The following is a 13915-nucleotide window of genomic DNA, read 5'->3' as shown; positions in this document are numbered from 1 at the left end:
ATTGGTGCAGTCTAGAGAATATGAGATGAGAGACTTGAGTCTTCGCAGTTCCCATTGGGGTGGTAGATGGGTCAGTTAAGATCTGAATTAGCATATGTACATTACTTGTGTTACATAACTGTGTGACATCTACCATCTCCTTAGAGCTTAATTCTTTACCAAGGTATTTAGCACAATAGCAATAACAATAAATATCCCATTATTGTGGCTTATTTTCATATAGATACAGACAGAACAGCTATATACAAAATGAATTATTTTAGATCAGTGAAGAAGAAGTATTTCCATGAGACACCTATGTATCTCTGCAGTGCAAAAAATATTGAGTTAAATTGCAAGGGAAAGAAGCCTTTTTATGTGTTCTTAAAAGACATAGCGACATTCTGGAGTCATACGTCCTACACCTGAATTCTCAAAATCCTCGAATGAAGGGAGGTTATTATATTATAGCCATACAGATATGCAGAATCAGCAGTGTACATAGCAAATGAATGATCACTATATGTCATACTGTCTGTCACTGGACCTTTCCAAGTATGCACATTGTTGCTTACATTAGTGAGATCAGCCCACTGACTGACCTGCCTTCTGCTTGCCTTGTTAACTCCTTCCTGCCCCCCTCCCTCTTTCTTGAGAGTGCTTAGCCTTCAGCTGTGTCACCCCATCCCACACACAGCCTCAGCTTTATCCCTCCTCTGATTAATGGTCACAAAGAGAAGACAGAAGTACTGTCTTTAGGAGAATTTTACTTCTAGCTATATTATATAGCAGGGGAACAAACCCCAGGAAAGGGAGTTCCTTGCTGTTTTTACACCAGACAAAACAAGCTCATCCTATGGGCTGTGGGCCAGTTCTGCGTACTGCCGAAACTAATGCTATCAGATTGCGCAGTCACGTGTCCCTTCACAGACAAACTAATCTTAGGTGACATGAAACATGCATGCATTCCTAATGTTATGGGAGGGTTAATAATATCTGCCCTCCTAAGCTGTCTGTCACTTTGGGGAGTTAAGAGCAGGCTGGTGACTGGGATTGAGGTCCAGCAAATGTGAATGTATGTACATTACCTTCCTTGTTCCATTTAATGGATTGCCGTGGCTTATTAGCAAGTGCATAAGCTTTTGGTAAGAAGGGGTAAGGAAAGGGCTTCTCTTCTGTGCTGCTCCCCGTATGCCACAAGACTAAGCACAATTTTCAGTCCTGTTATTTCCCAGATTTATCTGGGACCATATATCTGTGGACTGCTCCCTTCTAACACATTCTGAAGTGGCCCTGCCACTGCCACTCTCCACCAGCTATTGAGTTTTGGATTGACATGTCTTCCACAATTTTTTTTTCCTACTTCTAGCCATCAGGGCTCCTGGAGGGCATGTTATTGCCACTGCCAATGTCAGTAGTCTCATTGCTTTGGCACTTCCTCCTTTTTGGTCCCAGCAGAAAGCAGCATATCCACAGTATGTGTTGACTGGTGTAAGTTGTCTGGTGGTGTTGACTTGTGTGGGAGTTTCTAAATGATTTCTCCCTTGTGTTAACTGCAGCTTCAGAATCAGAGTGAGCTCCGTGCCCCTACGGCAGAGAAGGCTGCCTTCTTCCTGGATGCTGCCATTGCCTCACGCCGGAGCAGCCAGCGGGACTGTGATGAGGAGGATCACCGCAACTCCCACATGCTCTTCACTCTGCACATCTACCAGTATCGCATGGAGAAGAGCGGCAAAGGCGGAAGTGAGCTGTCCTCTTGCTACTTTCTCTCTCCTCCAGGCCTCTCTGGAAACTGGCTTTACATGGGCCTTTAAGCAATGTTCTTTAGTGGTGAAAATCAGCAGAGTTTTTCATTTAGCATTGGGTGGGGCCATTCATACCAGCAGACCATTCATGTGCCAGGTGAAGACCTACCAAAGGCCATTGAAGGCCACTGGGAATTATTGCCATCACTTGTCAGTTTAATTGCTGTTGTGGAGATACTGACAATTCTCAGCACTGTGTGGGCCTCTCCATCCGAAAAAAAGAAGGTGCTTCTCAAATTGTCTTTTATTGTTATCTTTACAGATAGTGTTGAGGTAATGGATTAAAATATTGTGGTGACGAGAATTCCTTGCCACCTTTATGTTAGCTGTTCCTCTTTAGCACCTGAATAGGGCAGTGTGTGTGGAAGTTCATGTTGACAATCCAGAAACTGGGAAGCTGATTTTGGCAATCCATAAACTATACCTTTTCTTGGAAGTACATGTTATTTTAGTTGCTGGCCAAACTATGTGTGCACAGAGGATTCTTGTTCTTTGTAAAGGCTCCAGACTTTTCAGGTAGACTTGCTCCCTCTCTTTGTTATAGATGCTTTTACTGGCTTGTGTCTTTACTTCCATCTCCCACTTGTTCATGAGGAAAAGATACTTCCGTGTCTACTTATATATTGCTATAATTTTCGAGGCTTTCATTTGGCTCACACCATTTATATTTTTTTATTATACTTGTCTTCTGTTTCAAGACTCCCAAATTGTTTATGACTACAGATATACAGAGAGTGGTTTTTTTTAGTGAGTTCCAATGAGAAAAGATTTGTATAGTATGAGGCACCCCTACTGAAAAAGGAAACTTTCATGTTAAAATTCTTTTTTCAAATAATGTTTTTTTTTAACAGGAAAAAAAGTTTGTTCAAAAGACACCAGAGACATCTGCTTTTTTAAATTTGTGGGCTTAAGCAATTCTGCAGAAACAGCATATGTGTCAGCTCCTGGCTCTGCATAGGTTATCTGTAATAAGGAATAGATTGCAAGCTATGATGTGTAGTGGGTGATCACCACTACAGTATTAATATCTAATGTTTGAATGAAGAAAATTTACATTGACTGTACTTACAAGAGAGAAAACCAGAAAGTTGCTCTAAACGGAAATACAGCTTGCATGTGTTTAAGTAATAACCCCTGTGGAATTGGCAGGCAGAAATCTCAGTTAACTAAAGGTATATTAATTAACCACCCTGCAGTGGAAAGGAAGACTGTGAATAATCAAACAGATTGGTTTATAGAAATAAAATGGCTGATTTTGAGGGAATAATTATTGCAATTATTTAATACTTAATGCTTTTTACTGCATGCAAGTACATGTGCATACAGTCCTTTGCTACTATTTTCAAATGCCATTAGTAAAAGGGAAAATACTATTTTCCTGTGGCTATAATTTCAAAAAAAGAAGATATGATCCTGTTGGATTAGAATATTGTATGCTTTGCCCACTGCCTCTAGTTATATCTTTGTCTAGTGGCCATTCCACCTCCTGTCTTCAAGTTCCCATATCTGAGTGGCCTTACAAGCCAGGCAGGGTCAGATCTGGCTGATAATTGAATGAGGAGGGAATTCCAGCTCCTCAGAAAGGGCGCCTAGTGATTATCACTGTCTCCTGCTGTAATGAAGGACTTCTCAGAAAAAAACCATGAAGATAGTAGAGATATATAGATTCCAGTAACAGGATTAAAAAGGGATAGGAAGAAAGAAAAGAAAAGAAAAAGAAAAACCCAAAAAACCAAAAACCCTCAGCTTCTGAAGGATAAGAGATTAAAGGGCTGACTAACATGTGATTTTGGTAAAAAATTACTGTTAGAATAAGGCATTGGTACTGTACTTACCTCCTTGTTAGATTCATTACTAGGGATGTTGTGAAGCAGGCCTAGCACCATTGAAATAAATGACATTGTGGCAGAACTGGCACAGTCATTTTTCAGCTGTCAGCTCTGCAAAGTCTCTATGGTCATAGACAAAACCAAGTGTTACAATGTTTCACTTCTTTTCTCTATAGTTGTCAGGCACATTAGTGGAGAACTTGCGTAACAAATAACTTCATTTTTCAAGCAAGTGGATCTACAATCTTAAAAATGTTACTTCAGCATGTAAATTAAATTAAAAGATCTACTAATTTATCTTATTCTGCATTTCCTCAACCTGTGTAATAGGAATATATGTGGAAACAATATGACTGAGCTTTTGAAAGTTAGTGATTTCGTTCATTTTCTTTTGTTTCCCTGATATCTGGTAATCTTAGCAACAGAAATACTCATTTTGTATGATTCAGTAATGTCACCTGCAGTCATTTTCAGTAGCAACAAAATGCGTTTCTTTGTTTTCCTAACGAAATGATTGGGAGATACGCAAAAAAGGTAATTTCAGTCTTATGAGGGTAACAATCTTAGAGGAGTCAAGGACTCTTAAGATTTTTAAGGACTCTAAAAGGGGAGACAGAAGTCCTCCATGAGAAGTTTAGAGGTGCAGATGCCTGACTGGTTCCCCAAGGAAGCCTAACTTTGTGTGGCAAATGCCTGTAGTGTGTGTGGATACTACTTCCTTGTGAGAGAATACATAGAAGTCCAGTGTGTGAAGAAGGTGTTGCCAAACACCTGATGTAGCGAAGAACTGACAGAAAAGCAGCAGAAGTCATTGTATTTTAACATTTATTGACAGAGATACTGGATACACTTTTGGAATGTTATTCTCAAATACCATAGCATAAATCATTTTCACAGAAAGAGTATTCTGTGTTCTTTTGTCTTCTCTCTTCTTTCTTTCTTTTTTTCCCTCTGCTTATTTTATTTTCATATCTTCTCTTTTTCTCTTAATTAATTTTTTCTTTTATAATAAAAATCTACTTGTAGTTTTATTGTTATTAATTTTTAACTAGCCATCAACTATAACTGAAACAGAATTATAAAATTATACATAACACATTTTAGAGAAACTCTTCCTTTTTTTTAATAGAAAGTTTTGTGTCATGCAAGACACCAGGTAAATAGGACTAAGCAATGAACCCTGTGTCTTGCAGTGCTAGCAAAATGAAATCTCTTTTTTCAGTGTAGGTTAATATGTTTTATGTTATAGTTAATAGTTATATATCGCTTTAGTAGCTGTATGTTTTCTATATTTATATACATTTTCATAGTACACTTTCTGAATCTGAAAAATTATATGATTGTGAATCACCTTTTTGTCAATATGTAGAAGTTTTACAAATGTCTTTGTCACTTTTTTATGTAATCCTTCTACCTCTTAGAGCACCAATGTGTCTACCATGCAGCTACTGAATGCAGGGCCATTGAAAAAGGATGTTTGTGATTGATAAAGCATTTATAAAGCAATTAAATACATCCATAAAATCCTTTTCTAAAGTTCCCATTATGTAGTTGCTCCCATTGCCATCTTTGCTTGTGAAAGATGTCCCTGCTCAGTGCTAATACTTCTTTTTACCAAATGTGTAACTTGAGATGCTGTGTCAAAATGCCTGTGACTTTGTTTGCATAAACTCAGATGTAAAGTATTTTCACTGCTGTTTAAGGTAGGTTTGTGCCCTTGAATACTGCTCTTACCTTTTGAGTTAAGATCCTTGAAATACAACTGCCTTTTCCTACATATTGTTTCTAAACTAACTCCTGAGAATAGGGAAGAGTGCTCAAAGATGGCTTGCAAAAAACTCAGCTAGGAAATTGTCTTGCGAGAGTAGAGAGCTCGAAGCACTTCTGTAAAGTCTGCTTAGTCCCCATTCTGGATTCATAAGGAACCACAGGTTTTTAAGAGAGCAAATGTCTATTAATCTTGATGTTTCAATGGTAGCATCTTCTTACTCTAAAGGTAGTGTGTTGATACAGAATAAACAAAAAAAAAACCCAAAAAGATCTAGTGCCAGTCTTACAGAAACTGTTTTCAGAACAGAGGATCTACTTCACAATCACTCCAGCATGGCAAACTTTTTCTTAGCTGAAAGGATAATATAAAAGTATGTAGACTTAAAGCAAAGTTGAACATCCCACAGATATCACAGGTTCTTCTTAAGATACAGGATTCAGGATGGGAAAAATAAGAGAAGGATCCTTGCTCACTAAGCAGCAGTTCCCAGCCTGCAGTATTCCAGACAGAGGAACAGTAGTGACAGAGACAGAAACAGAGCCAACTCAGGTACAGGCTAATAAAGCTATATTTAAAAAAAAACAGTCACATTGGTGACTCTCACAGTGTTAAACCTGGAGGAGAGGGTGAGTACCGAAAGGCTTGGCATTTTTTACACAAGTCTGGAGTAGACAGCAATGTACAGCAATAAAGACTGACAGTGAGTTAACAGGACTCCTCCAGTTTGTGTCTGCTAACATGACTTAGGGAAGGTTTCTGTGTTGTTTCCTCTTCGCAAGTCTTGGTGAGTTTTCTGCCTGCATGGAAAGCTGCTCTTGGAGACGTACACTAACTCTTTGCTTTCTTTGTTTATGGCAGTGTCTGGAGGTCGCAGCCGTTTGCACCTTATTGACCTGGGCAGCTGCGTGAAAGTACTCAGCAAAAACCGTGAGGGAAGCTCTGGCCTCTGTCTCTCATTGCCAGCGCTGGGCAATGTCATCCTTGCCCTTGTCAATGGAAGCAAACACATCCCATACAAGTAAGTGGTATTCTGGGTTGCACCTAATTGGAGGATGCTTGAAAGCAATTTGCCTGTCTGGGCCTGAGGCAGATTTGGGTAAGGAGGAAAACAGCCTGCTGGAGTCAATACAGCTCTCTTGAGCTACAGCAAAACCTGCATAAGCTTCAGTGACACCTGATCTAACCTGACATCTGTATTTAACAAACAGGTTTCATAAGAAGAAGCCTGCTGAAATAAGACTCAGGTGTCTGAAAGATCCTAAGGCTTGAAGTTCAGCACATTAGGGTTTTGTTTTCTGGGACTGTTCAAAGATTTTTTCAATGTTTCAAAGCATGCGTGAGCATTTCATGTTTGTTCCAAGGAGAGAAGCATTGCTGCCGTGATGCAGAACTATAGAGAAAATTATTTTGCTGTCCATTGTGTGGAATTTACATTCCTGAAAATATATGTCACGATGAGTATGCATGTTGGTCATGAGATTCCTTCTGTGACCCAAGGTTACTTTGCATTTTTTTTATATGGTTTGAATCTCAGTGTCAGCCTTTCACCTGCAAAAAAGAAGTAGGCCCTATTTGTCACACTAGACAAGTGGCCTTTGCTACTGCAGGCAACTTCTGGGGAATGAGAAGAATTGCTCACCTCGTAGGTATGCTTTGTACTCATTTCTCTTCATCGTTGCTTCACCCCATTTGTCATGTGTGCAGGTCTGAGAGGAAGCTTGGATTCATTACCCAAGCCAGGTACTCACACGGCTTTCCTATTGAGAATTTCTGATTTTGTGGACGGTATTGCTTTTCTCTAGCCTAGAGCTCAAGGAATAGCAACTAGCATCATGGGAATGGCTTACAGTAGCAACTTGTAATCAAACTGCCAATGAATGTCACCATTCATGAAGGACATGTATATGATATCAGGAGTTAGGAATGACAGGATGACATGGAAAACGAAACAAGTAATTCACAGAGCAATATTTCAGTCCACAGATTTTACCCTTTTTATAATTTTAAAGGCTACAAACGTGGTTATTTTCTCATGTTCATTTAAGATTGCTTCTCTGGTTTTGTCTTCATTTTGGAAAATAAAAATGCATTGAGGTTGGTTATAATTTTATTTCTCTTCTAACATTTATTTTCAAAAATTATTTAGAAGTCTGGACTTAAAACGTGCTTTCTGGAAATATTCCCATTCCTAGAGCTCAGTAAGACTGAAATTCAGTTGAGGGCCAATGAAATTTCTTTGTATAAACATTCATTAAATGTTTTGTGAATCATGCACCTAGTCATAGTGTAAAAATAGCTTGAATTTTGCACTTCAAAAAGTGTAACTCAAATTATACTTATCAAAAGTCTGTTTTCCTTCCTGTTGAACTTTATGGATGGAAGGGAAGGTCAACTATAGGAATAGGAAAAAGGATGTTAATGATGCTCCCTAGGCTAGAACTAAACATACAAGAAGTAGTTACCAAATACAACAATTGTCTTTCTGGGAATGATTGACTAGGAGAAAAGCATTACCAAACATTTCTTCTACTTGCTACATGTCCAATCTCTCACACAGTCAGAGGTGCCAGCACAGTTTCTCATCCATGTCTGTACTGCTGAAGCTCTCTTCATGCCACAATCTCCTCTTGAATTCACTCCTTTAAAAACAGGTATTATAGAGTATAGAGCAGTGGTCAGTCATCTGTAAATCAGAGGCAATGTCTTGGTTCTATGGAGGACTTTTAAAATGTAATCTGAAAAAAAAAATACTGGCCTATTTGAATCAAATTTTGTCTTCTTGTTGAGTAGAATACCAAAAGCACTTTTCCCCATATGCTATCTATTCATGAGCCATGGAAATAGAAGTTTTGGTGGCTGGGTGAGCATAAACACTTTTTGCTCAGTAATCTGGCGGAACAGGTGTGTGCTGCACCTTGGTGGTAATGAGAGGAAGGGGGATGCGGGTGTGTGTGCTGCATTTTAGAAGAGTAGAAGAGTCTGAGTATCCCATAGACAGACATGACGTGTTCAGTGGCATCTCTTGTTTAGAGCAATGACTAACCTATCTAGCTGAGATAATTTCTCTTTCTCTAGGGGTGTTTACTTTCATTGTTAAGGATAAAATAAAATTTTTGTTCACTGCCTTTGTTGAGTGGGACCAAATGAAAACAATGGAAGTGTTTTCTTACATCACAGCTCTGCACAATGTGTGTGGTCTCAGCAAATTTCCATAGACCAGTAGACAAAATGCATCTTTTCTTTATGTGAGCTAAGTAACAGCCATTAAGTGTTTTATGGCAGCCTCTCAGTAGGCACTGCATTGCTTCCTGAGAGCCCGGAAACTCACAATTCATAGATTTTCTCTTACTGCAGAAATTTGGTTCTCTAAACTCTAAGAGGCTGCAGGCTCTTAAACTCCCTTCAGTGCTGTATCCAGCTCTATCTCCACAGGTAGTACTTGTAGTTGTAGGGAAAAGCTTGTTCAGATTCATAGCTGGTATAAGCAGATGCTACTGCATTGCCTTCAGTGGTCTGTGTGTTTGTGCCAGGGATGAATTTGCCTCTCTGCCTGCAGTCTCTATGCATGCTGTTGTTCAGCACGTTGCTTTTCTTTTATTGTTACCCATAAAGCTAAGCCTTGGAAGCTATTAAGTTGTAATCTTTCTCTCTTGGGAACACCCTCGCACCACCACCCCATTTTTGGGAATAGTAACACATACTGACACTAGCTTTAGCAGGAACTTGTCTACTGAAGTTGTAAGAAAGTGATACAGAAATTCTCTGACATCAAACGATATGGTTTGATGTGGTTTGGGATCTTGTCCTGCATTCATGTCAAATTCCACATGGGTCTGAAGAATGTGTAAGAATCCCTATAATGGGCAAATACTTGCAGCTAAGGAACAAGGACCAGACCATGATTTCTGGGAGTTTGTATCTTCCATATATGTACTTATAATCTCTTTCTAATGTCTCAGTGGGTTATCTCTTTGCCAGTATTATGTCCAGTCCTATTTTGAACCTTAGTAAGCACATAATTCTGTCATGGTATGAACCAATACGTTCTTCCAGCTCAGCATGTTATTTAAAAATAGAATTTTTAATTTGACTTAAATACATTGCCATTTTATGTCACCAGTTTCTTTTGCTCTTGAGTTATGAACAAATCCTTCAGAAGACTGGGCAAGAATTATTTTCCCCATAGGAATGTCAAATATCTTCATAAAAATTGGAAAGGGGCAATTGCAAGCCCAAGGAGGAGCAAGGGAGTAAACTCCTGCCCTGACCAAGTATGATAGGGTTTAGATCTGCTACAGAAGGGTTTTGCTGAGCTACAATATTTGTTAGTGCCATTTTATGTTTTTAAGAGAATTTGAGTTTTGCATTAGCACTGCATTATCTGCCTCTGATTTCCAAGATAAATGTGTTTTAAACCCTCAAATGAACATCCATTTGCACAAACTCCAGATACTGTTTTCTATAGCTCACAATTCAAAAATTACTCGAGTTGCTAGGCAACATGGGTGGTGATAATTCATGGTAATGCTGTTTTGAAAATAGTCATTTTTATACATTTTAATGACTGTGAGAATGTAAGAAAACTCTATGGGAAAGCGAAAGGCTGTATGAATTTCTCTTTCAGAAATTGTTGCTTGTTTTATTTAATAGGCTTCTCTCTTACTGTGCTCTCCCAATGTGCTAGTGTTTCCAGAGGCATCCTATGTTTTGAACTATGTGCTTATCCAAGGAGGAAGTCTTGCCTGTAACATAAATGGGTGTGAGTTAAAAGCATGAATTTTATACTTGGCACTTCTGCTTCTCTGTCATACGGTTGCAGTTCCTCCCAGATCTTACATACTGGTATTGTTTTTTTCAATCCTATCTGCATAAAATAAAATGATATTAAGTGAGTGATGCAAGGTTGCACAGGAGGCTTCATGGCAGAGCCACCATATTTTAAGATCTAATATGGTGCTTAAACCATAGGCTAATCCATTTTTTCTTTCTGCATGACCTTTGGAAAATAATTTAGTTATGTATTTACTTATTTATTCCCATTTATAAAACTGAATTAGAAAACATTCAAGTAGGACTTTTTAAAGGGCATTCAGAGTTGGCAAAAAGCATTATGTAATTTTGAACTGTTGCTGGGACTGTGTTACCTTATTTTCCCCCCTTTTTTAGAGTTAATGACTCGCATAAATGGCCCTAATGGGATACAAAATCTGGCGTTTTTTTGGTCAAGAATATTATTGCTTTTAAATAAAGAGAAAAGGAAAAATGTTGGATTATAGCATTGTGGTATACTAGCCTAGAGAATGAGCTGTATATCAGATATTTTCTTTAAATTGTTAGTTAATTATTGGAATAAAAATGAAAATGAGAATTGGAAGGATCCAGTAATTCAGATTCTTAGTTAAATGGGTGTATCTGCAGTTGTTTCATCTTTGTAAAAAGCTGTGTGAGAAAATTGGGATCCTAGGCATCTTTTGCTTATGTGTCTTGCCTTTTCATTTGTAGCATGAGTTATATTATTTTTCTCAAAAGAAATATTAGTGGAAACTTTTCAGGAAGAGATAAGAAAAGCTAAAACCCAGTTGACAATTCAGTTCCTGTACAATAACTAGTACTAGTACTGGAGATTTTATCCTTATTTATGAGCTTGTAGTAAGTCCTAGTTTTGTGGAATTCACACAACAATGTCTGCTTACTAGGCCTAAGAATTTAATGGCACACTTGAACTATATGGCCAGTGAGCAATCTATTTAATGGTTACTTCAGCACATAAACCTAAAATAATATTTGTCGTTTTTCACTGAGAAATTTAAAACACGCTTATTTTCCACTGTTACACCTTTGTCTTTTGCTCCTCTTCAATGAGAACGTGATACCAAGACCACAGAAAGTCTAAGAAAAAAATCTGGTGTGCCCTTTGGAATCTCCAATATTTCTGTGTTAATTTAGTATTGAATATATTAGAAGCAGATGAAGAACTGTTTTTCTGTTTTACTTGTGGGAACATGAGAGCAAAAGAAGGGGGAAAAGAAAGAACAAAAGTGAGGACATGAGAGACAGCTGAAACAGAATCACAGGGCTGGGAAATAGCCTGAAATTAATGGAAGAGCTCTGAAAGACACTGAAGTTTTGTGCAAAAGAGACAACAATCCACAGAGAAGAGCTGAGAAGTAAACAAGGAAGAAGAAATGAGCCTATTTAAAAAAGAGGAATAAGCCTGAGAAACATCCCTGAATGATCCGGTTGTAGGAGAGCGGTCAATAGATATTTTGTTGAACGTGAAACAGTTCCTAATTAGCTATCAAAACCACGAGCTGCTCAAGGACAAAAAAAAATTCCGTGAAGTTGGCAGCCAGGTCATATGAACAAGAGCCTTGGCTAACAGACACTGAAGCCACTGGAGCAATGCCATCTTACACCAGCTGAGGCCCTGTCCTTAGGTGTATGCTCTTTGACACTGGGCAGAGGGTTTTGGCGATATGTAAGTGCAATGCAGTTGCCTGCAAGAGCACTGAAACACTGCCAGCATGGACATAATGAGCACGTGGAGCATCTGGCAATAACTTCCACCTTTGGGGTTTTTCTGTATTCTGACAATTTTACTAGGTTGAATTTCTGACAATTTCCTCCTTTATTTCAGGGAACTATGTAAAATAGATGGAATAACGGATGCACAGTCCCTAAATGTAGGAAAACTTCTTGTGTTTTATTAGGGTAATTTAATCTGCAACTCAGGAGCACGACAATAACAGATTTATATGCCCCAGCAATCACTGTTGTAGAGTTCATCAACAATGCACTTTATTGTAGAATAGTTTTTAGAGCTGATAGTGCAGATTTGAGCTTTATCTGCACACATCTTACAGTATTATGTTTCATCATCAAGTTAACGAGAGACAGTATAAAAAATCCTCAAGGAAAGCTTCAGTGGAGCTGCCATTCCCCAGCTTTGTTTTTTCAAATGAGTCCTGCTAGCCTGGCAGGACTATATAATGTGATAATAATTGGAGCAGAGGTGTTTGTGTGTACGTGTAGTGGGTGTGAGTATGTTGCATGCACTGAGCCTGAACACCTGTTACACCAGGTTTACAACAGACCTCAGCTGACAGACTCCATTCTGCACAAGTGCTCAAGTGAGAAGAATCAGGCCTCACAAACTAGCTCTTTTAATGCTCTTTGAACATCTCAACAAATTACTACTTTACAGATACTGTAACAAGCAAATAATGATGGACTGCAAAATGAAATGAGAAGGGAAGTGCTTGTGGTTTATAGTCAGACTTAATAGCAATTACTAATTGCATTTAAATAGCCATTCCTATGAGCAGCAGATAACTGGATCATGGAAGGACACTACTTTGGTCCCAGGCCAGCACAGACGTGACTGGTAATGAACAAGCAATCCAAGAGCGTGCAGTTATTCCTGAAATATAGCTTGAATGGAACCCAAATAGGTCATTGTGGTGCTTTCATTTTTCACAAATTAAGCTGTACTTAATTCATTAAAATGTCATTTTGAACCTACAGTCAGGGTATCCAGCAGTTTATTCTCACCTGTTCTACCACTGGTTCAGGCTCAATTGAACATTAATACATTTTCTCTTGTGGAAATGTGGTGATAATTCATTTCATGTATAATTGAACAATTTTTAAATAGTCATATCCTTGGAATAACTAGCTCTTGTACAAGGCAGCAAATTATCAAAAAGCATGTAATAATTTTTATTAGACTCACTTCACATTTTTGGTTATCTCCAGTTTCATGAACAGTTGCATATGGATATGATGTGTGAAATTAACTTTCATTTTCCTACTGATCCTTCTTTCCTTGCACAAAACCAGAGTGACTCAGGGCAAAAGATATCCCACTGCAACTGAAATAGCTTTTCTTCGTATAGTGCAAGTATGTAGCCCCTTGTTTGGAGTCGGGCATCTCATCACTAAGAAAAGGTTGCAGACTGGAGAGAATTTAAAAGAGAAGCAAGAGGAATTATGAATGGTCTGAGATGAGAGAGTTACTCACCTGGAAGAACACTGCAATGGAAAAAAAGCTTCATAGCTTGCAGGAAAAAGGAGACCTCTGAGAGGGGAGATGACAACTACTCTGTAGTACTTCAAGGATGTGAATACACACAGGAGGAAGGAATTGTTTCTGATGAGAAAAGTGGCAGAATGATTTCTTATCCTTAAGTAATGAGGTGGAGGAATATAAAATTTAAAGCATGCCAGTAGGGATTCCCGTAAGTCAGTGGAATAACTACTGAAGAGCTGAAGTGAGCACTTCCTTGGTAGAGTGATTTAAAAGCAAAACAAATGTATAACTAACAAATATTAATGAACAATTACATAATAAACTGTTTAAGATGAGTTAGGGACTAGGCTTATGCAATTTCAGTTCAGAGTTCTGGATCCAAATCTTTGTCAATTTTCAGTAGCTTACTTCCATTTTGATTATTTGTCTACATCCTTGATTGTAAAGTGTTTGGACATGGCTGGCAGATACCCAAATAAACAATAAAATATGTTCTAGAGTG

General features: G+C 38.4%; 1 protein-coding gene across 1 annotated transcript in view; it reads left to right on the top strand.

Moving 5' to 3' along the window:
- The window catches only part of KIF26B (kinesin family member 26B), a 288027-nt gene that overhangs the window by 228122 nt on the left and 45990 nt on the right, over positions 1-13915 (top strand). Inside the window, exons 9-10 of the mRNA XM_027740999.2 lie at positions 1539-1722; positions 6243-6402. Of these exons, the coding sequence (XP_027596800.1) occupies positions 1539-1722; positions 6243-6402 (344 nt within the window). The remainder of the gene's footprint in view (positions 1-1538; positions 1723-6242; positions 6403-13915) is intronic.

Source organism: Pipra filicauda, unplaced genomic scaffold (genome assembly GCF_003945595.2).
Source record: "Pipra filicauda isolate LSUMZ 115617 unplaced genomic scaffold, ASM394559v2 scaffold351_size757598_pilon, whole genome shotgun sequence".
NCBI classification, from domain to species: domain Eukaryota; kingdom Metazoa; phylum Chordata; class Aves; order Passeriformes; family Pipridae; genus Pipra; species Pipra filicauda.
Note: the sequence above shows the minus strand (reverse complement) of the source record. Positions and strands in the feature narration are given on the sequence as shown.